This window comes from Haliotis rufescens, unplaced genomic scaffold, assembly GCF_023055435.1.
Source record: "Haliotis rufescens isolate VD_foot unplaced genomic scaffold, xgHalRufe1.0.p SCAF_20, whole genome shotgun sequence".
Lineage (NCBI taxonomy): Eukaryota > Metazoa > Mollusca > Gastropoda > Lepetellida > Haliotidae > Haliotis > Haliotis rufescens.
This window is the reverse complement of record NW_025963891.1, coordinates 11,295,687-11,322,104: the sequence shown is the minus strand read 5'-3', so window position 1 is coordinate 11,322,104 and position 26,418 is coordinate 11,295,687. Positions and strand designations below refer to the sequence as shown.

Here is a 26,418-nt window from a genome sequence, read left to right as displayed (position 1 = left end):
TGTTTGACGTCTGCTGATACAGAAAGGTAGCAAGTTGATATAACCTCGTAACTAAAAATTGCCGGAGCATTTTTTCTGTTGATACCGAGGATACCATTTTAAGAGAATATGTTATAAGAAAGGGGCTGAAAGATTTGGGCAATGATTTGTATATGTCGTGCATCTTGTTTTCGGCAAACAGGTCAGCATGTGCAAAAACTGTCAACAAAACATTTTAGAGCGGTGCCCTGACAGAAATTGCAACATGTAAAAACTTCATATATCTTTCCTGTTTCCAAATACACACGTACAGGTAGAAGTTGTTCGTAGTATTTTTAAAGACGAGCTGTGAAAATCGTAGCAATGTACTGCTTCGCTCAAAAGTAATTATTATCCAATAGGCCTATTCACCGGTCGCTAAATTTATACGTAGGAAGCCACGATTCACGCCTTCATAACGTCCTACAGTCCGATGCTGATTTTGCATCACTTTTCACCACGTTCACAAGCCATGCCGGATTGCAAATTAGATCATGCAGTTACGTCAGGGAAATATGTATACTAGGGCTGGGACGGGTAACTGGGTTCTCGGGTCGGGTGGGTCATGAGTAGGACCCGGGTACCCACAGGTCGGACCCGTGGTTAATCATGTGATATATTGCGTAATGACAAAAACTCACTATAGCTCAGTGGTTACGCTACATTCGCAGTTCTTTCTGACGATACATCCATTCCTTTTGACTTGCATATGTTTGAGTAAAGGTAACGCTTCTGTCAACTTCCGATCAGATCATTTGATACATGTATCTAAATACTATTGTTACTGCCTGGGCTGCGGTGAAACAATTCCCAATCAGACATCTTGTTCCCAACTCTTAAGACCTGCAGTGGGTATGCAGGGAGGGCGGGTAATAGTGGCCAGCCCTAATTTATACCCCCTTCTTCCCAAACCATTTTCCTTGGAATACAGCCAAACCTTACCTTTGGAAATGTATTTCTACATTAGTTTAGGCTAGAAAATGTTTACAGGTTAGTTTAGGCAAGAAAATGTTTACAGGTCTATAATGTTTGACAAAATACATTTTAAATCATTTTTTTGAGTATATTTTTATCATATGTTTTCGGACGTCATACATTTTCAGATAACCATGTTTAGGGCGATTACGCTTATCACTATAACGAGAATTGGAGCATCACACAGACATTGTAAATGCTCGGATGATGGCTTGTTTTTTAAGATAAAGTTGTCTTACATAAGCAATGAGATTTTTTACAGTTGTTCATGATGTAATTTGCGAGAAAACTATGAATGTATCTTACTAAGCATAAAAAAACCCACAACAGTGGAATACTTTGGAAAAATGTTTTGGGAACATGAGTGTATGAAATTGCCTTGATTGATATTATGTGATTTGCATTCTGATGGAGATTGTGAAGGCAGGTGCAAAATCAACACTGACTTTAGTAGAATGTAATAAGGCATGAATCAAAGCTATGTATTAGTTTGTTTGTTGTTTAAAGGGACAGTACATTGACCATTCTGTGGCATTGTTTGTAAACAATAGCTGATTACCTCTGAGCTTACTTGGCTCTGCTTGCCTTAATCTGCGAGAAAAGTTTCTGCTCATTGACCAGACCGCGGATGTAGGTTTATCACGTGACCTGAATTTCCTCTTGTTTGTAACCAAATGCACATATTCTAAAATAAAAGAAGAGTCTATCGCAAACCTTGAGGTTCACTTTACGTATTGTTTTGCATAACTATATATGTATATAACTACAACTGTGACAGTGAGGTGCATGAAAAGACAGCCTTTCACATCAAAACTATTTGGAGGGCTTCAATGACAGCATGTGGAGAATAATTACACAAATGGAAATAGTTTTTCATGGTTTAGGTTATTTTCTCAAAGAAGGTTAAACATTTCATGACATGTTTATCTAAATGTGTAGATTCATCCAAAGTGAAACAGCTGAAAAATATATGAATGGACTGTGTAAGATGTGACAAGGGGCAGAGGTACCCGGATGGCCGCAAGGAGAGTAATTGGCTTAATATGACCAAAGCATGTTTATTTTGTAATATAGACTTTGATAAACGCTGGCTTCTAATCAAATTATGAATATAAAATGTAAAGAAAATTTTTATGTACTGCATGTGCTTTTTTTAAATGTTGACTCTGCATACCAAATACAATTATATTTGCGCCCCGAGTGCCACACTCTGAATCACGAATGCTCTAAAAAGCTCCCAAAATCCTACGTACTGGATAGAAAGGGGGGTTGGCAGACCCTGATATTCAAGGGGGGCAGGGGTGGCCCAGTTGTCTAAGGTGCCGCAATTTGTTGTGAAAAGTTGCGTCTCTTGGGCATGCCAGAAACCTATGATTGTCGGTTTGAATCCTAGTTCGCCCCGATTATGTTTCTAGGTTTGTCAGCACCATACCCATGCCTGTGGGTTTCACCGAAGTGGTAAACGTCTATGACCTGCATCACTTCGGGCTTTCCTCCCACATTAAGCTGACACGCCGTGATATAACTGGAATACTGTTAAAAGCGGCGTTAAGCACAACTCACTTCACTCATTGATAATCAGGCAGTGTGTAGGATTGATATTAGGTGACCACAAAGCTTAGGCAATATTGCCGGTGTAATCCTCATTCTGACCGGATTTCCCTCTCACTTGAACCAGGCTGTGTGTTGATTCGTTGGTTATAAATGATGATTACACTTAAAATCACCTGTGTGTCTCCACGGTTGATGGAGGAAAGTTGTGTGTACAATCCTGTGACATAATGATGGATACCCTTGGTTCCTGTAGTTATGTGTGAAGTTGACATTATGATGCTTGATTGCACTATTTTGTATTGGGAAAAGATAAACAAAATTAAAATGATGATTTCCTAAAGCATGTTGTCCTGATTTTCAGATTTGGGTTTGGATTTCTTTGGAGGAACATAAAAGTAGACATTGTGAGATTGGAGACCATTGTGGGGATGGCAATATGTGAACCAAAGTAACAGGTTCACTCTCAACATTCCACCGCCATGGACAACTCTAGAGATATACCTTCACAAAGTCTGACACCAGACAGAGACAGGTTTGAAGACTGGCAACCAGTGTCCCCAGAACATAAAGAACATAAACAGTTTGTAGATCCGAGCAAGGAGACACCTGACCTTGCTAACCTTACCAATGGTGTCTGTGATGCTCATGGGGAGGCTGACGATGATGGGGAGGCTGACGGTGAGGCAGATCTGTCTTCCACAAGCCTTGAACACTTGTCTGACACAGCCCTCAATGATAGACTCACTGTACTTACTCTAGATTTCAATGATCTCACATCTCTTCCTGAGTGTATTGGGCAGGGTGCTCCAAACTTGAGGATTCTGTCTGTGAATGGTAATCAGTTGAAGACATTGCCACATAGCATTGGATCTCTCCAACGTCTAGAGGAGATTCATCTGAATGAAAATTGTCTGGAGTTTATTCCAGATTCTGTGTGTAGTTTGAAGAGGTTGAGAATATTAAGACTGACTGGAAATAGTGTTGAAAAGCTGCCTGATGACTTGGGTGAGATCAATGCCTTACAATCACTCACCATTGATGAGAACAGTTTGTCACACCTCCCAAAGACATTTGGACTTCTTGAAAATTTGCAAACATTTGAAAGTAATACAAACAAGTTGACATCCCTACCATCAGGATTTGGAAAGTTGAAAAACTTGAAAATTCTTAATCTCAGCAACAACCAAATTGAAAGACTTCCAGACAATTTTGGTGATTTGAAAAGTATTGAATTTCTAGATGTATCAGGAAACCAAATTGAACACTTGCCAAAGTATTTTAACTCTAGTCAGACACTGAGGAAGTTTTATGCAGACTGCAACTTAATTGGAGAGTTACCTGACTGGATATCCCAGCTACCGCAGGCTGTAGAAGTGTCAGTGAAAGACAATAAGCTGAGTCACCAGGCTGTCACTGAAACATTTGGTCAAACAAACCATCGATTGAAGGTGTTAGACATGAGTGGTAATTTCATGACTTCGTTACCGAACTCAATAGGAGAGTTAACAGAGTTAGAGACTTTGCATCTTGGAAGTGTTATTGATGAACTGGAACGACGAAACTTTCAGAATGGTAACTGGATATCGCAGTTGCCGGTCACATTTTGTCAGATGGTGAATCTCAAGGAACTTCATCTTGACGAGAACCAAATACAAGAACTGCCTGAAGACTTTGGAAATTTGGTTAATCTGGAGTTCCTAGATCTTGGTATGTTTGGAGTTTCCGACTTGCTGATACAATATGTGTATCAAACTAATGATGTTGTCATTTTGCTTTTATTTAATAAGATGATTGATAAGAGTGAGTGAGTGAGTGAGTTGGGTTTAACGTCGCTTTTAACAATATTCCAGTTATATCGCGGCGTGTCAGCTTAATGTGGGAGGAAAGCCCGAAGTGATGCAGGTCTCAGACGTTTACCACTTCGGTGAAACCCACGAGCACGGGTATGGTGCTGACAAACCTAGAAACATAATTGGGGCGAACCGGGATTCGAACCCACAATCATAGGTTTCTGGCGTGCCCAAGGGACGCAACTCTGCACAGCGAATCGCGGCGCCTTAGACGACTGGGCCACCTGTGCCCCCATGATTGATAAGAAGTATGTTATTGCTAACATTGTTGGAAGAGGAAACAACTGTGATTGTTTGTTATATAATGCCTATTGTCATGATTGGTTGTTGCTATGTGCCATTAGCTGATTAGTGATTTATGGTTTGGGAGTTAACAAGCATGTTTTAATAATGATCATGTACTCGTTATCCTAGAGAATAACCAATCTGAATCCCTGCATTGAATGAAGGCAAGCTTCTGTACAATCAATTAACCAAACAATACATTCCAGTGAGAGCAGTTTACATAGTCCACATCGTTAACAATAACTGTGAAGAGTTTCTGTGTTTCAACAAGAAGAAAGTTTTACTCTTCTATCAAACCAGAATTTGGCCTTGAACCCTATATCTATAAAAATAATATAAATTTGTTACCATTGACCAGCTGTTGACTAAGTTTAGAACCAACAATCACTCTCTACCTGTTGAGAGGGGACGGTAGATAGATTTACCCTATGTTGATAGGATCTGACACTTTGTGATATTACTGTCGAAGACAAGTTTCACTACTTGTTTGAGTGTACACATTTGGAAACTGATCATCAGCGCTTTCTTAAAAAGTACTATTATGTCAAGCCTAATTACCTTAAACTACAAAATCTGTTTTGTACTCCTAAAGTCTCAGTGCTAAGAAACCTCAGCAGATTTGTCTCCTGTATACATAAAACATTCTAATGTATACTCTCATACTCTGTCCTCTGTTAATCAAATGACTTTCTTGCATGTACATGATGTATGTCCATGTACCACTGTGAGTGGTTATTTATGGAAATAAAACTATGTCTATGTACCTGTGGTACTCTTGTTTTATCGGAGAAAGAAAATACAGTCATCAATCATGGTAATCAACAGGCATTGTAATAATGTTAATAATACCCATTGTAATCATGGTAATTATGGTAGTTGATCTCCACGATTCATGGTAATGCTAATCAGACTCAGCCACAGTTTGAACTGTCTCCGGTATATGAAATAAGAATAAAAAGGGTTTGGTATGTAAAAGTTACACAATTCCCGAGGTCATACACTTACAAAAATCCTGAAATTGAATAAATGCATTTATTCAAACTAATCATGTTAATACTTTAATAGTGATTCTTTAAAGCTCAATTGCTCTCCATCTTTATTTGTTCATTTCTTCCTCCCTACAAGGCCAGAACATGCTCCATGAGTTGCCCGACTCGTTTGGGAACCTGCGGTCCCTGAGGATCTGCCTCCTGTCCAAGAACCACCTCCAGCTGCTTCCATCCAACTTCGGGCAGCTCACAGCGCTGGTGGATCTCAGGATGGACAATAACATGGTATGTACCATGGACCTTGTACTGATGCTGTCATGTTATATGTTTCCATGACAACTCATGGATCGTGTACTAATGCTGTGATGTCATATGCTTCAATAACAACTCACAGACAGTGTACTAAAGCAGTGACATCATATGTTTCCATGACACCACACAGACCTTGTACTAATGCTGTGATGTCATATGTTTCCATGGCAACTCACAGACCTTGTACTAATGCTGTGATGTCATGTTTCCATGACAACTCACAGACCTTGTACTAATGCTGTGATGTCATATGTTTCCATGGCAACTCACAGACCTTGTACTAATGCTGTGATGTCATATGCTTCCATGACAACTCACAGACCTTGTACTGATGCTGTGATGTCATATGTTTCCATGGCAACTAATAGACCTTGTACTAATGCTGTGATGTCATATGCTTCCATGACAACTCACAGACCTTGTACTGATGCTGTGATGTCATATGTTTCCATGGCAACTAATAGACCTTGTACTAATGCTGTGATGTCACATGCTTCCATGACAACTGAACCTGCGTCATAAGCAAAGCGAGGAGAAGAAATAATTAACTTCGATAAAGCTTGGTCGAACTCAATCTATTATTACTGCCATAATCATTTCACCAAGTCAAATGTAGAAAAGCTAGTGAGGGACCTTCATATTTTAGATTGCTGAGTTGCCAGAATCATTTGAGAAACTTGTTCAGCTGAAGACGTTGGATCTCTTCAACAACTTGTTAGCCCATGTGCCGTCCTGTCTCCAGCACTTCAACCATCTAGTCAGACTGGACATTGATGAGGTAGGTGTCCTCCTGGTGTCATCTTGTGGATCTCTTCAACAACTAGTTAGCTCATGTACCGTCCTTTCCCCAACACGTCAACCATCTAGTCAGACTGGACATTGATGAGGTAGGTGTCCTCCTGGTGTCATATTGTGGATCTCTTCAACAACTTGTTAGCTCATGTACTGTCCTTTCCCCAACACCTGAACCATCTAGTCAGGCTGGACATTGATGAGGTAGGTGTCCTCCTGGTGTCATATTGTGGATCTCTTCAACAACTAGTTAGCTCATGTACCGTCCTGTCCCCAACACCTGAACCATCTAGTCAGACTGGACATTGATGAGGTAGGTGTCCTCCTGGTGTCATATTGTGGATCTCTTCAACAACTTGTTAGCTCATGTACTGTCCTTTCCCCAACACCTGAACCATCTAGTCAGGCTGGACATTGATGAGGTAGGTGTCCTCCTGGTGTCATATTGTGGATCTCTTCAACAACTAGTTAGCTCATGTACCGTCCTGTCCCCAACACGTCAACCATCTAGTTAGACTGGACATTGATGAGGTAGGTGTCCTCCTGGTGTCATCTTGTGGATCTCTTCAACAACTTGTTAGCCCATGTGCCGTCCTGTCTCCAGCACTTCAACCATCTAGTCAGGCTGGACATTGATGAGGTAGGTGTCCTCCTGGTGTCATCTTGTGGATCTCTTCAACAACTTGTTAGCTCATGTACTGACCTGTCTCCAACACGTCAACCATCTAGTCAGGCTGGACATTGATGAGGTAGGTGTCCTCCTGGTGTCATCTTGTGGATCTCTTCAACAACTTGTTAGCTCATGTACTGACCTGTCTCAAACACGTCAACCATCTAGTCAGGCTGGATATTGACGAGGTAAGTGCCCTCGATCCTGGTGTGACATTGTGGATCTCTTCAACAACTTGTTAGCTCATGTACTGTCCTGTCTCCAACACCATAACCATCTAGTCAGACTTGAAATTGACGAGGTAAGTGCCCTCCTGGTGTCATTCTGTGCACGGCTGAAGTGGCTAGGTCATGTCAGAAGTACACCAGTCTATTGTGAGACGATGGTAGCACATTGTTGAAGCACCTAGACCTGTACGACCCCATTGTCACATGACACTATGCCAGGGATGATGTACATGAGGTCATAACAAAGCCAACGTCATCAACTGATTAGGGGATGCTTCCTGTTATTTGTTCTTGTTGGTCGGTCTTGTGTATCCCTTTCCTGTCTTAACCTTGAGGCAATCTATCTTCAGAGTTTTAGATTAGGAGTTTGGGTGGCGAGCTTGGGTGGTGATATTTATACAAACTCTTAACTTCCTCTGGGTTTGCACAGCTTGAAAATACTACGAGTTTGTAAATCTATCTTGAAAAAGTCATGCATTTAAATTCTGCTTGAAAATGGATACTGGTAATGCCTTGAATTGTCCCAGCCAGTCCCCCTCTCAAGTAAATTATCTCAATGTATCTGTTCAAATTTTTAAAACATCCTGATGGAATCTTTTGAAAAGCTTGAAGAACATTCTGTTATGAGTCCAATATGTCTGAATCTGTAACAAAGAGAACTGAAGGCCTTACAGCATGTACAGAAAAGTACCACAGTTTTCATAGATCTGAATGATCTGTAACAATAAGGAACTAAGTAAGATTTACCCTAGACACGAATCTGCCATGTATCTTCTTGTTTTCACTATATCTCATCCTCCGTCAGAACCAAAAACCTCCGACGTTTCAGGTTGCCACAGGCTTGGTTATTGGGAAGAACCTGCCAGTTGTTAGCAAGATTGGCTTGGTTCCTTGGCCTTTTAGTTCTCAAACTTCCATCTTTTTTACAGGTATTGGGTCACCCGTTAATGTTCACACCAATCTGACAATTTTGAAAATATTTTCTTCGCTTATTCTGGCCACACTGACGAAACATTGAACATTCTGATCCCTTGTTATGCATTTAAAAAAAATGTATTTTTTAGTTATTCGATAACAGTTGTTTAAGAAACAACCATGAAGTGTTTGTCAATAATTGTAAATATTTGTGCTGTCACCAAGATTATTCATGTCTGAATTATGTCATAATTCTTATATTTTACATGTATGTGTTTGCTTTTTCCAGGGTAGATCCTGGGTATTGTTTATTGGTAAAGTTTTTTGTTTGTTTCTATGGTTACAGAACAAGCTTGGAATGCCCCGTCACGAGGTTCCGATGGTGGTGCGGCAGTCCAAGTACCCCCCACGGGATCCCTCCTTGAAGGACAACTGGAGGGGCCGACCTCGCCAGGACCTAACTGGCCTTGAATCCTCCATCATCCAGGTGAGCCTATAGAATAGTAGGGTGGACTGACACCACATTGAGGTGAGCCTATAGAATAGTAGGGTGGACTGACACCACATTGAGGTGAGCCTATAGAATAGTAGGGTGGACTGACACCACATTGAGGTGAGCCTATAGAATAGTATAGTGGACTGACACCACATTGAGGTGAGCCTATAGAATAGTAGGGTGGACTGACACCACATTGAGGTGAGCCTATAGAATAGTAGGGTAGACTGACAACACATTGAGGTGAGCCTATAGAATAGTATAGTGGACTGACACCACATTGACTTGAGCCTATAGAATAGTAGGGTGGACTGACACCACATTGAGGTGAGTCTATAGAAAAGTAGGGTGGACTGACACCACATTGAGGTGAGCCTATAGAATAGTAGGGTGGACTGACACCACATTGAGGTGAGCCTATAGAATAGTATAGTGGACTGACACCACATTGAGGTGAGCCTATAGAATAGTATAGTGGACTGACACCACATTGAGGTGAGCCTATAGAATAGTAGGGTGGACTGACACCACATTGAGGTGAGCCTATAGAATAGTAGGGTGGACTGACACCACATTGAGGTGAGCCTATAGAATAGAAGGGTGGACTGACACCACATTGAGGTGAGCCTATAGAATAGTAGGGTGGACTGGCACCACATTGAGGTGAGCCTATAGAATAGAAGAGTGGACTGGCACCACATTGAGGTGAGCCTATAGAATAGTAGGGTGGACTGGCACCACATTGAGGTGAGCCTATAGAATAGTAGGGTGGACTGACACCACATTGAGTTGAGCCTATAGAATAGTAGGGTGGACTGACACCACATTGAGGTGAGCCTATAGAATAGTATATTGGACTGACACCACTTTGAGGTGAGCCTATAGAATAGTAGGGTGGACTGACACCACATTGAGGTGAGCCTATAGAATTGTATGGTGGACTGACACCACATTGAGGTGAGCCTATAGAATAGTAGGGTGGACTGACACCACATTGAGGTGAGCCTATAGAATAGTAGGGTGGACTGACACCACATTGAGGTGAGCCTATAGAATAGTAGGGTGGACTGACACCACATTGAGGTGAGCCTATAGAATAGTATAGTGGACTGACACCACATTGAGGTGAGCCTATAGAATAGTAGGGTGGACTGACACCACATTGAGGTGAGCCTATAGAATAGTAGGGTAGACTGACAACACATTGAGGTGAGCCTATAGAATAGTATAGTGGACTGACACCACATTGACTTGAGCCTATAGAATAGTAGGGTGGACTGACACCACATTGAGGTGAGTCTATAGAAAAGTAGGGTGGACTGACACCACATTGAGGTGAGCCTATAGAATAGTAGGGTGGACTGACACCACATTGAGGTGAGCCTATAGAATAGTATAGTGGACTGACACCACATTGAGGTGAGCCTATAGAATAGTATAGTGGACTGACACCACATTGAGGTGAGCCTATAGAATAATAGGGTGGACTGACACCACATTGAGGTGAGCCTATAGAATAGTAGGGTGGACTGACACCACATTGAGGTGAGCCTATAGAATAGAAGGGTGGACTGACACCACATTGAGGTGAGCCTATAGAATAGTAGGGTGGACTGGCACCACATTGAGGTGAGCCTATAGAATAGAAGAGTGGACTGGCACCACATTGAGGTGAGCCTATAGAATAGTAGGGTGGACTGGCACCACATTGAGGTGAGCCTATAGAATAGTAGGGTGGACTGACACCACATTGAGTTGAGCCTATAGAATAGTAGGGTGGACTGACACCACATTGAGGTGAGCCTATAGAATAGTATATTGGACTGACACCACTTTGAGGTGGGTTCTATGAATGAACAACTTCTTTATTACAATTAGTGCGACGTTTCGGTGTAGATCCTAACACCTTTATCAAGCACCGAAACGTCACACTAATTGCAATAAAGAAGTTGTTCATCCATAGAACTTGTCTTTCTTCATCACACCAACTTCTATATGCCACTGAAAGAAACTACTGCTGAGCCCGATAAAATTGCAGAGTGCTTTTTTTTAGAAGACATCTGTTTAAGAGACAGACAGATATGACTTACTGCTCGGGTAGTCCAATACTGGCCAAGCAGACAATATACTTCCAGTTACATCTCTTGCGTCAGTAGTTGTGAATGTGATGGTATACTGTAGATGCTTCTGAATGGTCCTGGTATTTCAGGTTATTGATGCTGGGCCTCTTACTGGAGTGGAAGAACGGCAGGAAGAGGACTCGGAAAAGTACAGCGAGCAGCAGCTGGAACTAGCTGCACGCAGAAACATGTCCATCTGGCGATCTCACGATGGGCCCACGCAGCGGGAGAAGTTTGTCAGGGGAGAGAGTGCTTTCCGGAATTGGCTTTCACGGAATAAGACATTTGCAAATGTGGCAAGTGAGGAAGCTGAGAGTGAGGGTGCTGGGAGCAGCGAGGGGGATGAAAGTGAAGAGGAAGATGATGATGACGGCTATTGCATTAGCTACTCGAAAAATGGTAAGACTGGCCATTATGGTTTTTTTTTGGTTGGATCCACTGACCCTGTTTCCTTCAGCATTGGGAAAATTATTAATCCAAATTTACACCCTTTTTTTTGCCCATGCGTCATGCACACATATTTATTTTGAGCTTCTCATTGTTTTATGAATATCATCTTTAAAACTTTTGGTGCTCAATTTGACATTAATATTTCATCAAAACGATCCGTCGACAAGTCGAAGAGAAACTCCTTCCATTATAAATCTAGAGTTTTGTCCCTTGTCTTTGTTACAAGGACTTTGCTAAAATTAACTCCTTTGCCTTCTGAGAAAAAATTACAAAAAGGATTGTTTCCAGCAGACGATGATGCTCAAGATTGTGATTTCATTGATATTTTCCTTATACTCTCTCTCTCTTTAGAATTGAGTTATTGGAGGTCAATGATTTGAATCTGGAACATTTTGAATCTTCAGTTTTAGTATGAGTATAAAATTCTGAAGTTGGGTGTCCTCATTGATTCTGTGTCTCCTCAGACTGGGGTTCGGCCAGTTGGAACGAGGAAGACAACTGGGATCTCCCCTCACAAACATCCGCCGATACCCAGACCGAAACAGTCGGGGAAGAAGAAATTGGTGGAGAATGTGAGAACTGGGATGAGGAAATAGGGGAGCAGTTCTCCAGCAGCACAGGTCAGTATGGTGTGTGTGGGTCTCCCCTTGGGTACTCAGTGGTAGAAACTAACAGTTTTAATCCACTAGTCCTTGTAATTATAACACATAGGAAAACCCTTAAAAAGAGCAAATTTCTATTTGTCCTTATGATGCCTCAACTATTAGGCACTATTTGGACTAAAGGACTAGAGCCAATTTCTAAAGCTGAGGTACTCCAGGTCAGAATTGGTCCTTAGAAACCTGTTCTGGTTGTAAGAGGCTATTTAATGGATCAGGTGCGACATCGACATGGCATGGAATGTTGTACATAATATCCATGGCTGGTTTGTCTGGTCCAGATCCGATTATTTCCGAACTGCCTTCATATAGCTGGATTATGTCTGAGTGTGGTGTTAAACAACAAACACAATATTTGCCAGGCTGATATGTCTCTGGACTTGCTGAAGGTAATGTTGTTAAAGCGTTCGCTCGTCACCCTGAAGACCCCGGGTTCGATTCCCAACATGGGTACAATGTGTGAAGCCATTTCTGGCATCACCGGCTGTGATATTGTATGAATATTGCTAAAAGCGACGTAAAACCTCACTCACTCACACTCATGCACTCACGCTTCCAAATGTAATGTACATGTTACCATGGTTACTGAGAGTACTGTCTTATCCTCAGATCCCCCACCTGTGTCTCATCACCCAACATGGACAGAGGCTCACCAGCCCACCAAGGACCTTCAAACACTCTTCTTTGCGTTTGATCTCCACACACCGTCCATCCCTCGGAACACATCAGCTGTCACCTTCCCAGAAGAACCAGGGCAGTATGACGATGCAGATTAATGAACCGCAAACTGCTTCAGCACCATGGCTGGGGCTTCTTACAGAAGATGATGTTAGTGCTACAACTATTGTATAGTGTATGGAGAACTTAAATTGTTTTGTTGATTGAGAACATTATCTGAGCAAACCAATATCTGAGCAGGGATTTCGGATACTCTACAGGTTTCTCATTTTCATGTCTGTATGTTGAGCATAAATTCCAAAAGGTGATTCCATTGTTCTGTGGTGTGAATCAGTCGGTGATTTACTTTGCGTTGTTTGATAGGCATTCCTCAGAAGTTGACAGATGACAAAGTAGACACAATTTATGGATAACAACTTCTTTATTTTACTGTAATGGCGATGTTTAGGTTTACGGTAGATATCATGCTTGACTATGGTATAAGGATCTATACCAAAAGATTGCCATTACAGTAAAATAAAGAAGTTGTTATCCATACCTTGTGTCTACTTTGATTTACTTTGCATTCCTATCTACAGGTATACTGGTAGTTTACGTTAGGTTTTTTAGTCTGGTTATTTTATCTTTTTTGGGAGTGCGGGTTTTCACACATTGTTCTCAGTATGAAATATGTTTTTGCAATGGAGTTTGTTTATATATATGCAGGGTTGCTTCAATTTTGGTTTGGACAGATGTTTGCCGATTTGTTATTATTAAGCATACAATAGTTATTTATTTTGGATATTGATATATTTGTTCAGAGTAACATATTACTTTTGATATCTCCTGCTGGAAGGAGGAAAAGCTTTTTACATTTCAAAATATATTTTGTTACTTTTTATGAAACCATACAATGTTCAAACGTTTCATGTAAGATTTGAATATCCAACAAATTTTAGATGAGATGTTTTAGTTATGACTTTATGTTTGGAGAGATCATATACGTTCATTGGTGCAAAGGGACCATGCAGATCCGGGGTAGAACAGGTCTACAGAAACCCATGCTTGTCATAAAAGACGACTACCGGGATTGGGTGGTCAGGCTCGCTGACTTGGTTGATGCATGTCATCGTGTCTCAATTGCGTGGATCGATGCTCATGATGTCAATCACTGGATTGTTTGGTCCAGACTCGATTATTTACAGACCATGGTCATATAGCTGGAATGTTGCTGAGTGCGGCGTTAAACAACAAATAAACAAACAAACATTTCATTATTGATGTGTTTTTTTTAAGGATAAATGCTCATCGATGTGGTGAACAGGTCCTTGTGTGTTACACAACATTCACTCTGAGTTTAGACTTATTGTGAATATTGGTGTGGGTGTTTCTTGTCCATGATAGGGTCATGGGACTAGACTAGAGACAATTTGCAGCCATAGCAAGATTGAATGAAGTCATTAAAACACCACTTTGTCTTACAACACAATTTTATGAGGTCAGTCTTCCTAGCAGCACATGAACCTCTCCTTGCCCAGAGACAATGTGCTAAGTTCTCACCAGGCACTTATTATAGCGTCTAGTCCTAGACTGATTATCCACTTCATCGTGTCTCCCTTTAGATTCTGTATTTCAAGACAGATTACAGGTACCTGTTAGAATGGTCAGATGACTTCCACATGTAGCAGCTAAAGGACTCAATCCAATGTGGATGTTAACCATCGTCATTGTCACTGTTTGCTATAATTGTGGGGGGAAGAAGCAAAAGTCATCCTTGTGTTTTTCTATGTAAAAATTACATTTGACTCCACTGATTGTCAACAAACAGGTTTATTTTATTTTGAAGTGTAATATTTAGTGTCAGTTAAAGTGCTAAAGATAGCTGCATTCTGATATTGTTCGTGCTGAGTGACACTTGATGTAGTGGTGGAAGATTGCTTGTGAGATGATTCTCTCAATTCGAAAGAGAGTGTTTTTATCAGGAGATCAGGAAACAGACTTCATCATATAAAAGTATGTATTTGTCTGCTAGTTTTTACAAGCAAGGATGAGTTGCTTTAAGTTGGTTGGTTCAGTCAGTAAATAACTGGTAGGTCTTAAGATTCGAAACATAGATATGATAACTTTGTCTCTTCGTGTCTTTGAATGGCCTTTAGAGAGTGATACACATAAGAGAGAGAATTTGTGAATGTCAACTTGTTAATGAGGAACACAACGTTTCTTAGTATATGCTTACTCCTTCATCAGGTGATGAATGCTAGGATGCCAAGAGCATATATATGTACATGTAAACACAATAAAAGACTTGGAAACTTATCAAGGGAAGCTAACCGTTATTTAGCGCTGATGGGTGGTAGCAATGGACAAATGGAAGCAGGGTGTTAAGTTATTACTGATTGGCAACAAGCAATGGACAGATGGAAGGCAGGGGTTAATTAGCACTGATTGGTAGTTAACAATGGACAAATGGAAACCAGTTGGATAATTACTTCGCGTTGATAGGCTTTGATTTGTCTCCTCGTGTCCAGATCTCTCACCATTTCCTCATGTTGATGAAAGAACTAGCGGACCCTTGTGCTCACACCAGGGCTGTTGGGTCATTCTCGCAGCCATGTGTCACAGCAGATGGCTGTGTAAAATGTCCATGTTATTCCTTCCTGTTGAGTCTGCTGGAGCAGTAACAAATAAATATGTGTTGATCAATAAATTTGTCTAGAACTGTTTTACAGCAGTAAATGAACCAAGTTAGAAATAATGCTTATAATTTGTAAATTATTTAAGTAACATTATTTCATTCCTAATGTTCTTTTAGTAATTTGTTGATATAAAAATTAGGAGTTGAAATACATTCAATTATTTCTACAAATCAATTTTTATGTCCCTTCAATTGTAAATTTGTGATTTATTTTAAGACTTTGTTTTATCAGAGACCGTATAATAGATAAGGTCTCTGGTTTTATTTATGTCCAACAAGGAATTTGTTTTGTTTGATTATTTGTGTTTACGATACTCATCCCACCATGCAAAGGTGAAGGACTAAGAAGTCTGTAGTGGGATTTAGTGATTCTGGAGATGGTCATGTTCATTAAAAGTTTTGGCGAGTCAATTATGTTTCAGAAAACCGTGTGATTTTCTTGTTAGCAAATTACTTTGGCAATTTCTAGTCACACAAAGCATTACTCTCAGCATATCGAGAGTTTAATATTGTTTTAGCACACACAAATCTTGTGTTGTGCCATGCAAGAGTGGATGTTTGTTTTGCTGTCACCACTGGCTTGGCCGTCTCTTTTACTGCCTGGCTGCCAGGATACATCTGGAATATCCATGCTACATAAAACAAAAAATCACTCAGCCAAGCCATTATATATATGGATGGAAATGAGTATGTGAACAATGAAAAATGTAGGAAAATAAGCTTTACTGTCGGTACATTTGAAATAGCGTGCATACAAATTCAACACATCAGAATCAAATGTTGAGATGTGTTTGTGTGCATTGTTTCCAGCACATATTTGATAGACAAGGCTATGAATCCATGATGACATATCTTTTTTCTGTGTCTAAAGCCAAGTGTTCCCTTTTTAATCTCCATCAGTATATATGCTCAGTCCCTTGACTTATGTTACAGAGATACTTATCTGTTCCATGTTTTTCAAAATTTAGTTTGTAACTACTGTTTTGATGGGTGCTCTATACATGTGAATAAATATACATATATATGATAGAATGATGTATAGAAGTCTTGTGGGTGGGGTGATTGAGAAGTGCTGAGCCTCATATAGAAAGACTATCTAAAAACATTTAAATGATTTATTATTTCAACGTAATCCCCTTCTACACTGAAACACTTTTGACTACGATATGGGATGGATTTTATCCCAGTTTCGTAAAAGTCCTCTTGGGCTACCGAAAGTTCCCCACAGTTGTTATGACCTCAAGGGGCGGTTGGGTAGCCTAGTGGTTTAAGCGTTCGCTTGTCACGCCGAAGACCCGGGTTCGAATACCGACATGAGTACAATGTGTGAAGCCCATTTCTGGTGTCCCCCGCCGTGATATTGCTGGAATATTGCTAAAAGTGGTGTAAAACCAAACTCACTCACTCACTGTTATGACCTCAGACAGGGGTAGTCTTCAAGGTCCTCCCTGTCTTAAACTCTCCTGCCCATCTCTTATTAATTAAGCATAGGAAGAGCCATCCTTCCCTGGTGCTGTACTCATATCTTCACGAATGGCTTATGGCGGAAAGCCCCATATCTGCATGTAGTTGATCACTTCACTTTGTCAGTGTTTCCAAGATCACAGACCTCTGCTTATTGTGGACATAACATGACATAACATAACACTTTTACACAATTCCTTCTGTGTGTGGCTCCAAACTTATCAATCGGCCCTTGTGTACATACATGTATCTAGTCGAAGAGACTATCACAATGTGCGAAGCTACTGATGAATATTGTCATTTGTACAAGATTTTATTTGCTTCATTAAAATGGAATAAATTTTAAATTTTTGACTTTATTTTAGCCTTGTAGTTCAGTCTATCATGCAATATGTTTTTGATTGAATCATTGAAGTCTTGTACCATTTATGCCACAGTGACCCACTGTTTATCTTCAGATCAGAATTCTATGAACATGTATAAATACAACATTGTGATACCCGTGAATATCCGGGGTAGAATAGGTCTTCAGCAACCCATGCTTGCAGTAAAAGGTGACTAAGCTTGTCGTAAGAGGTGACAAACGGGATGGGGTGGTCAGGCTCCGCAGACTTGGTTGATGTATGTCATTGTATCTCAATTGTGTGGATCGATGTTATGTCAATCACTGGTTTGTCTGGTCCAGACTCAATTATTTACAGACCGCCGTCATATAGCTGGAATATTGCTAAGTGGGCGTTATATAAAACAACATACCAAAAATGTTACACTACAATACACATCCGAGTTGTAAGGTCGCCAACTAGAAAACTAGAAACAAAGGAAACAAATATTAGCTCCACCAAAACATATTCAGCAGATGTTATCATACCGTGAACCTGTAATTACTACTTGTCTCAGGGCACCCTGCCACCCTTTGCAGTGCAGAATCGCCTCCCTTAAGTATGCAAGGAACCTGTGATTGTGGGTTTGAATCCTGGTCCACCTTGATTATGTTTCTAGGTTGTAAGCACCATACCCATCCTCATGGGTTTCACCAAAGTGGTAAATGTCTGAGAACTACATGAATCAAGGATTTCTTGCTGACATATAACTTGAATACTGTTCAAAGCTCCAATAAACCCAACTCACTCATGTCGGGATCCGGGGTAGAATAGGTCTTCAGCAACCCATGCTTGCCATAAAATGCGACTAACGGGATCAGGTGGTCAGGCTCGCTGACTTGGTTGATGCATGTCATCGATCCAAAGTGTGTGGATCGATGCTCATGATATTAATCACTGGATTGTCTGGTCCAGACTCAATTATTTACAGACCGCCGTCATATAGCTGGAATAATTCTGAGTCCCGACGTTAAAAAACAAACCAACCAACCAACTCATGTTGGTGCTGTTCTGCCCCATCATAAGTGCACAGTCAACACAAACAAACAATTCTCACAACCTTTATTTCATCCTTCCTGCAGCTGTATACAAAATATTGAACATGACAATTTCAGCTTACCATGACATGAACATCGATGTATACATGGCTATAGTGGTTGTGTAGCACCTCGGCTTAGTACAGGACACCACACTTACAAAATGAAACATATGCATACCTTCTGGTTACTCAATACAAGTTGCCTCAAAAGTGCCGTCTGGAAAGAATCTTGCAATTTACCAACTTTCCATGTATGCATATGGTGCATAATGATGAATGTAGGTGCCTCTCCTCTGGTACCAAAATACAAACTCATGCACATTTCAATAACGTAAAACTAAACATTTAGTTTCTATGTATACAATTTTCTTTAAAAATGAGCAAATTAATGTAATATTTCGTACTTATTGGAATGAATGATTTAACAACACAGACTGTATTTAACAATTATCAAAAACTCTTTAATTCAGGATAAAACTTTGAGCAACATGAGTCTTAGAATGGAAGTCGTGTGTATTATACTTTGGCCGATTTCTCATTTGGTATGTTACTGTAAGGTGTATTTGTTAGATTGTGTACACAAGGTCTTACATATATTTTTGCTTGGTGTACAGATTACAGATCCAAATACCTTCAAACTTGAAAATTCAGAAAAGAAAAAGGGTTTTGTTTATACTGCCGATAGAAAAGATTAATTTAACAAAAAGATTAATCCATGGGATAATTAACGGACCATTATTAAAAACAGAAATTTGTTCGAAGATATGTAGTAATTTTCTATTTGTAATCACCTTAGCAATCCAATTCAAACAAATTCAAAGAAAAAGAAAACCTTTCATCATACAAAGGGCACCAAGTTGTCTGCAACAAAGTATAAGGATTGACAAATAACAAACCTTGGACAGTAACATTTTAGGGTCAATAGATAGCAAAACAGCTCTCTTGGAATGACTTTCAAAAATCAAACTGTAGTGTATGGAATCTTGTTTGGAAATTCGTAAAAATTGGAGACACAAATATTACAATGTCCTCCAACAAGAAAATAACAAAATGTTAAAAGAAATCTCACATTTTCCCTTATCTTCGAATTGGATGATAAATCCATCTTAGCTTCTTTGTGACACTTCACACTGATGTAAACATTCTGCAATGACATATGGAGATGGTAGACAAGACGTGTACAGGTTTAAAAATGATTTCATCACCTAGGTCACTAAGTGCTTAAGATTTTATTTCTCAAGAAAAAATAATCACTTTGGTGATTCTTACTCAAAAACAACACATTCTTTGTCTGGGAACTTCTACATATCAACAGTCAAGTCATAACTTTGATTAAATGCTCTCCAACCAGCACAAGGTGATTATAAGTTTGATTGGCTGATAAAACAGTGTAATATTGTTCAATGACCATTGATTGGCTGATAAAAAAATGCAATATTGTTCAATGACCATTGATTAGCTGATTACAGAGAGCAAGATTCCTCAATGAACATTGCTTGGCTGATAAAACAGTGTAATATTGTTCAATGACCATTGATTTGCTGATAAAACAGTGCAAGATGCAAGATGACCACTTTCACATGTAAATGGTGTCAATGCTTGAGCATTTCACTCCCCCTTTTATGGAGCAGCCATCTTGGAATTATGATTCTGGCACGTCTTGTAATGGAGAAGAAACATCTTCCAAAATCTCCCCAACTTCTCGAGTCTCAGTAGTTCATGTTTTATCTTGTTTTGAAGACTGAGGTAAAACAACTCACTCCGTTCTCGTCTTTGATGCAGGGGGATGTCTTTGTTTCGGCGAGCAAGAGGAAATGTGCTGCTTCCCATTTTATATCAACAAATCCTTATTTTTCAGCTGATGTGATGGTGCCAGGGAGCCAATACCTTCCTTAGTCTTATTATACACATCCTTTTGTCATAACTATCAAAGATCTTACAGAACTGATCCAAAGTTCCATGTAAACTTGTGCCAACCACAGCAAGAGTGTTTGCTACAGTTTCTTGAAGATCATTAGCTCACATTTGTTATCAACAGCAATTCCTGATATGAGGCCTCCTAGGCTTATTTCAGAGACAGACCCTCCTCTGATGACAGTCTTAATAAAATAGCTGTTATGAGTTCACAGACAAAAGCCACACGACATCTGTCCACACATTCTCACACGTTATCACAATCAGCTCATGGAAACTTGGGCCCTGTTGTCATGGTGACAGATCCAGCTCGGAAGCATTGATTAAATTTTCCGTCTCCCAAACATATGTTTCATTAAGAAATTCATCAAAAGATTTGTTCGTGACAATACTTTTCACTGCTCCCCATGTGAATCTAAAACTGCAACAGAGTAGGACATAGGCATTAGTTCATTTGTATTATAATAAAAAACCTCAGTTTATTACTTGTGCTTAAAATAACTATAGGACATCAAGCTTTATTGAGGCTCTCACTGTGATGAGAAATTCCAGGTCAGACTAAGTCTCTGTATCTCATGCTGATCAAAATCATATTTTTTTTATAGTCAGGCATGTCATCGCCTTGCCAAGGGTATTAATTGTTTTTCATGCTTTCAGTAAATGTCCTGCCTGGTTAGGTCACGATAATTTAGATCCCACTGTGATTCAGATGGCATATTGCTGACTGCGGAATTAAACAACATTCATTCACCCACTCATATTCTGAGTAGTTTCAGTTTGTCCTTGGCCATGTTTCAAAAAGGCATCTGAGCATCACGACTGCCAAGGTATAGTATGTCTTAGTATGGGATTTTGACACTCATATAAGTTAAGATTTAATGGAAATAAGCCCATAACGTCATCTTAACACAGAACTCATGTTGAGTATTATGAAAATATAATCCTCTCCAAATTAGCCACTTAAATAGTGCTTTAAGTCTGGGAAAAGTATCAAATATAGTATCAGATGTCATTAATGAAAATCCTCCTGAAATGGTGTCAATACATTCAAGGATTATTAGAGTAAACTTGTGGTCTTACCTCCTCATAAAAAGATTATATTTTTTCATCAGAAACTGCTTTATTCTGTCTATGGATGACCTCTTTTTCCTTGATTCCTCTGCTTTCTTGGCTGCGAGGGCCTCCTTGTACTGGTCCAGCATGGGGTCTTGTTGGAACCTGGTCAGTGTCATGTTGGCCTGGCTGTCTGCAAGCACAACAGAGTCATACAGGCCCTGGGGACATGGGGAGGTTGCAAGCACAACAGAGTCATACAGGCCCTGGGGATATGGGGAGGTTGCAAGCACAACAGAGTCATACAGGCCCTGGGGATATGGGGAGGTTGCAAGCACAACAGAGTCATACAGGCCCTGGGGACATGGGGAGGTAGTAAGCACAACAGAGTCATACAGGCCCTGGGGATATGGGGAGGTTGCAAGCACAACAGTCAGGCCCTGGGGACATGGGGAGGTTGCAAGCACAACAGAGTCATACAGGCCCTGGGGATATGGGGAGGTAGTAAGCACAACAGAGTCATACAGGCCCTGGGGATATGGAGAGGTTGCAAGCACAACAGTCATACAGGCCCTGGGGATATGGGGAGGTAGCAAGCACAACAGAGTCATACAGGCCCTGGGGACATGGGGAGGTAGTAAGCACAACAGAGTCATACAGGCCCTTGGGACATGGGGAGGTAGTAAGCACAACAGAGTCATACAGGCCCTGGGGATATGGGGAGGTTGCAAGCACAACAGAGTCATACAGGCCCTTGGGACATGGGGAGGTAGTAAGCACAACAGAGTCATACAGGCCCTGGGGATATGGGGAGGTTGCAAGCACAACAGAGTCATACAGGCCAAGGGGACATGGGGAGGTAGCAAGCACAACAGTCATACAGGCCCTGGGGATATGGGGAGGTAGCAAGCACAACAGAGTCATAAAGACCAAGGGGACATGGGGAGGTTGCAAGCACAACAGTCATACAGGCCCTGGGGACATGGGGAGGTAGTAAGCACAACAGAGTCATACAGGCCCTGGGGACATGGGGAGGTTGCAAGCACAACAGAGTCATACAGGCCCTCGGGACATGGGGAGGTTGCAAGCACAACAGAGTCATAAAGACCAAGGGGACATGGGGGAGGTTGCAAGCACAACAGAGTCATACAGGCCCTGGGGACATGGGGAGGTTGCAAGCACAACAGAGTCATAAAGACCAAGGGGACATGGGGAGGTTGCAAGCACAACAGAGTCATACAGGCCCTGGGGCTATGGGGAGGTTGCAAGCACAACAGAGTCATACAGGCCCTGGGGACATGGGGAGGTAGCAAGCACAACAGTCATACAGGCCCTGGGGACATGGGGAGGTTGCAAGCACAACAGTCATACAGGCCCTTGGGACATGGGGAGGTTGCAAGCACAACAGAGTCATAAAGACCAAGGGGACATGGGGAGGTTGCAAGCACAACAGAGTCATACAGGCCCTGGGGATATGGGGAGGTTGCAAGCACAACAGTCATACAGGCCCTGGGGACATGGGGAGGTAGCAAGCACAACAGTCATACATGCCCTGGGATATGGGGAGGTTGCAAGCACAACAGTCATACAGGCCCTGGGGATATGGGGAGGTTGCAAGCACAACAGTCATACAGGCCCTGGGGATATGGGGAGGTTGCAAGCACAACAGTCATACAGGCCCTGGGGATATGGGGAGGTTGCAAGCACAACAGTCATACAGGCCCTGGGGACATGGGGCGGTAGCAAGCACAACAGTCATACAGGCCCTGGGGACATGGGGAGGTTGCTGCTGCAGTATTAATCACAGATGAATTCAGGGAAGTATCAATAATCAGATCACAGATGAACTCAAGTTTGACACTGACTGACTTCTTGATTAGGCCAATGACAATTACGCAATTATAATTCAGGAAGGTGGCACACTTCCTGTGGAATTTCCTGACCATGATGTTAGGACCTGAAAACATTTCAGTCACACTGCTTGTGATGGAGTGGGCCACCTACCCGAGTCATTGTGCTCCGTGCTGGTGATGGCCTTCTCATACTTGGTGAGGTTCTCCAGGAACTCCACCTCTGTGGTGTTGACGTAGATGTACATGTAGCAGGAGGATGTTGTGGAGACCGTGTACACATTGTGGAACTCCCCAGGAGGAACCTGCAGCATCACATAGTTGACTGATATTCACCCATCTCTTACTTTTGTTTGTTGTTCAACGCCGCACTCAGCAATATTCCAGCTATATGACGGTGGTCTGTAAAATAATCGAGACTGGACCAGACAATCCAGTGATTGACATCATGAGCATCGATCCACGCAATTGGGATCGATGACATGTATCAACCAAGTCAGCGAGCCTGACCACCCGATCCCGTTAGTCGCCTTTTATGACAAGTATAGTCACCTTTTACGGCAAGTATTGGTTGCTGAAGACCTATTCTACTCCGGAATCTTCACGGGTCCATCTCTTACTACACCAATCCAACCTGTCAATCAAAACTGGTGCATGTGTCTTTCAATGCTAGCTAATTGACAGGACATGCATGTACTACAGTCCATCTATTCAGATAATTGTGTTATCACCAGGTTCCTTTTTCAGAAAGATGATTGTGATGGTTTAGCCATAACCATGGCAACTACAGGTGCTGGCTATATCTTAAATCCTCTCAGTTTCGGCCACTGATGAGCTACGAGCGTACAACTGTCACAGACTTCAATACTGGCAGCTCATATTCTGGAAGTGCAACTAGGCATTTGTAAATACAATTCTAAATGAGCCCTTTGTAGACGTTTTGTAAAGAAATAAGATTTGTTAAAAACTGTTGTTGGACTTTATATTTTAAATTCAGAGGTATTTTAACACTGCATACAAATGTTCAAATATTTTTAACATGCAGTGGGAAATTTGACTGCATTTGCTGCAGATTTGGGCTGCATATCAGTCTCTGAGCGGGTCCAGATACATGATGTGAACAAGCCCAATCACACATGTGCACAGGATCCAAGGTTCCAGACACCCAAATATAAACATCACAATTTATGTTATGATTCATTGATCATAAAAAAAACCTGTTAATGAACAATGTAGCAGAGGCGGAAAAAGTTACTGCTTTGTTTTTATTTATAGTTATTTAGTTTCTATTTATCAAAAAAGAGAGACAACTCTCTGCTGATTATTGGCTCAATTGTGCACCGGAATAATTTAGGTAATATTTTAACTGTTGACAATCTATTTATAGATATCTAATGATTTAGTAAATTATTGACTTGTCTGACATGAGAATCTGATGTTGCTACGGTTACAAAAAGTTTATCAAGGGTGAGTCTGCATGATGGAGCCCTGCCTGACACGAGTATCTGATGTTGCTATGGTAACACAAAGTGTATGAAGGGTGAGTCCGCATGATGGAGCCCTGCTTCCTGCCTGACATGAGTATCTGATTTTGCTATGGTAACACAAAGTTTATCAAGGGTGAGTCTGCATGACGGAGCCCTGCCTGACATGAGTATCTGATGTTGCTATGGTAACACAAAGTTTCTTAAGGGTGAGTCTGCATGATGGAGCCCTGCCTCCTGTACTCGCCTGCATGGTCTCCCCCTCCAGGAGTGTATGGTTGACTCGGTCTTCCACCAACTCCACTACAACCCTGCCCTTCAGCACCGTGATGGACGTGTTCCCCAGATCCTCCTGCACATAGTTCTCCAGGAACAGACCTGAACACACACACACACACACATATCAGTTAAACACTGTCAGAATCTGGGGTCATCATGCAAGATTCGTCCTGATAATGCTTCTAGGTTGAAAACACACACACACACACACACACAACATTTACAACACTGTCACAATCTGAGACCATTGTCCACAATTTGTCCTGATGATGCTTCTAGGTTTTTCAGCACCAGACCCATGCTCATGGGTTTCACCAAAGTGGTAAATGTCTCAGACCTGCTTCACTTCAGGCTTTCCTCACATTCTGTGATATATTCCTGAGTCGTAAGTCACAGTGGAATAAAACTCGCTCACTCACTCACTCTAACAGAATTCTTAAATGGACCTGTAACTATCAACTGGCATCGAGTCACAAAGTGTATGCATTCAATCCAAACAACTGATAAGAAGGATGTCTTAATTGAACACGACAGTTTTCAAAGTCCATTTTCATACAGATTAAATGTGGTTACATTGAAAAACATCATATATTCTGTATTTTTATGATTTCATCTTCATAAAGGTGTCCACAAAGCCCATTACATCATCTCCACAATTGCCCCTGTGTACCTGGGAAGTCTGCGACAAACACAACATCGGTGTGGTTGGTGGAGTTGTGTAGCGATGACTGTATCTCTGCCAGCTTCCCCCGCCAGTCAGACAGGTCAATCAACAGCGGCATCGTCCACGCCGTGGACTTGAAGGGATTCCAGTGGGCTGCCAGTATGTCCTCCCGGGGATCAAACATTCTGACAGGAAACAGCATCACTTGATATTACTGACAGACTAAAATGCCGTTATTAATGTAATTAATGCTCCAGATGACATAGGTCAAGTGGACAAAGGGATACCCCTCTATGATAAGGGTGTATCTGGACATTGTACATGACTATACTATACTATACTATACTATACTATACTATACTATACTATACTATACTATACTATACTATACTATACTATACTATACTATACTATATATGGTTCTTTACAATTCTGTCCACTGCACTCAAGAGACATTGCCTGCCTCCTTGGTCTAGTGGGTCGAGTGTTTGCCCGGAGGTCGGTGGTTCGATCTTTGACCGCATTGTACCAAAAGATGGTAAAAGACGGTTCATGTTAAGCTGCCAGGTGCTCAGCATTGAGGGATAAAACAAGGACTAGTCAGCTCAGTGTCTGTATATTGTT

General features: G+C 41.2%; 2 protein-coding genes across 4 annotated transcripts in view; one reads left to right on the top strand and one right to left on the bottom strand.

The window, feature by feature from the left end:
- Nucleotides 1–175: 175 nt before the first annotated feature.
- Nucleotides 176–14,106, top strand: LOC124131357 (leucine-rich repeat protein SHOC-2-like). Of its 3 annotated transcripts, none has more exons than XM_046494597.2 (8): nt 176–292; nt 2,909–4,254; nt 5,808–5,956; nt 6,630–6,761; nt 8,934–9,074; nt 11,293–11,602; nt 12,118–12,273; nt 12,922–14,106. In XM_046494597.2, the coding sequence occupies exons 2-8, from the start codon at nt 3,027–3,029 to the stop codon at nt 13,086–13,088; spliced, it is 2,283 nt and encodes a 760-aa protein (XP_046350553.2). In that variant the 5' UTR covers nt 176–292; nt 2,909–3,026; the 3' UTR covers nt 13,089–14,106. The 3 variants fall into 3 exon arrangements, with proteins under 3 accessions (XP_046350553.2, XP_048256791.1, XP_046350543.2); XM_048400834.1 differs by having other exon boundaries at nt 181–246; XM_046494587.2 differs by having other exon boundaries at nt 196–362.
- A 4,450-nt stretch (nt 14,107–18,556) lies between these two features.
- The window catches only part of LOC124131351 (vitamin K-dependent gamma-carboxylase-like), a 101,222-nt gene continuing 93,360 nt past the window's right edge, over nt 18,557–26,418 (bottom strand). The window contains exons 12-16 of the mRNA XM_046494573.2: nt 25,801–25,979; nt 25,099–25,229; nt 23,522–23,672; nt 21,545–21,710; nt 18,557–20,885 (exon numbers count right to left, since the gene is read on the bottom strand). Of these exons, the coding sequence (XP_046350529.1) occupies nt 20,756–20,885; nt 21,545–21,710; nt 23,522–23,672; nt 25,099–25,229; nt 25,801–25,979 (757 nt within the window). The 3' untranslated portion in view covers nt 18,557–20,755. The remainder of the gene's footprint in view (nt 20,886–21,544; nt 21,711–23,521; nt 23,673–25,098; nt 25,230–25,800; nt 25,980–26,418) is intronic.

What these genes read in the sequence shown, in the direction of transcription:
- LOC124131357 (XM_046494597.2), top strand. Translation starts at nt 3,027, where the DNA reads ATGGACAACTCTAGAGATATACCTTCACAAAGTCTGACACCAGACAGA. An exon ending in TCAGACTGGACATTGATGAG is followed by an intron (nt 6,762 to 8,933) that starts GTAGGTGTCCTC and finishes CTATGGTTACAG; the next exon opens with AACAAGCTTGGAATGCCCCG. An exon ending in TTGAATCCTCCATCATCCAG is followed by an intron (nt 9,075 to 11,292) that starts GTGAGCCTATAG and finishes CTGGTATTTCAG; the next exon opens with GTTATTGATGCTGGGCCTCT.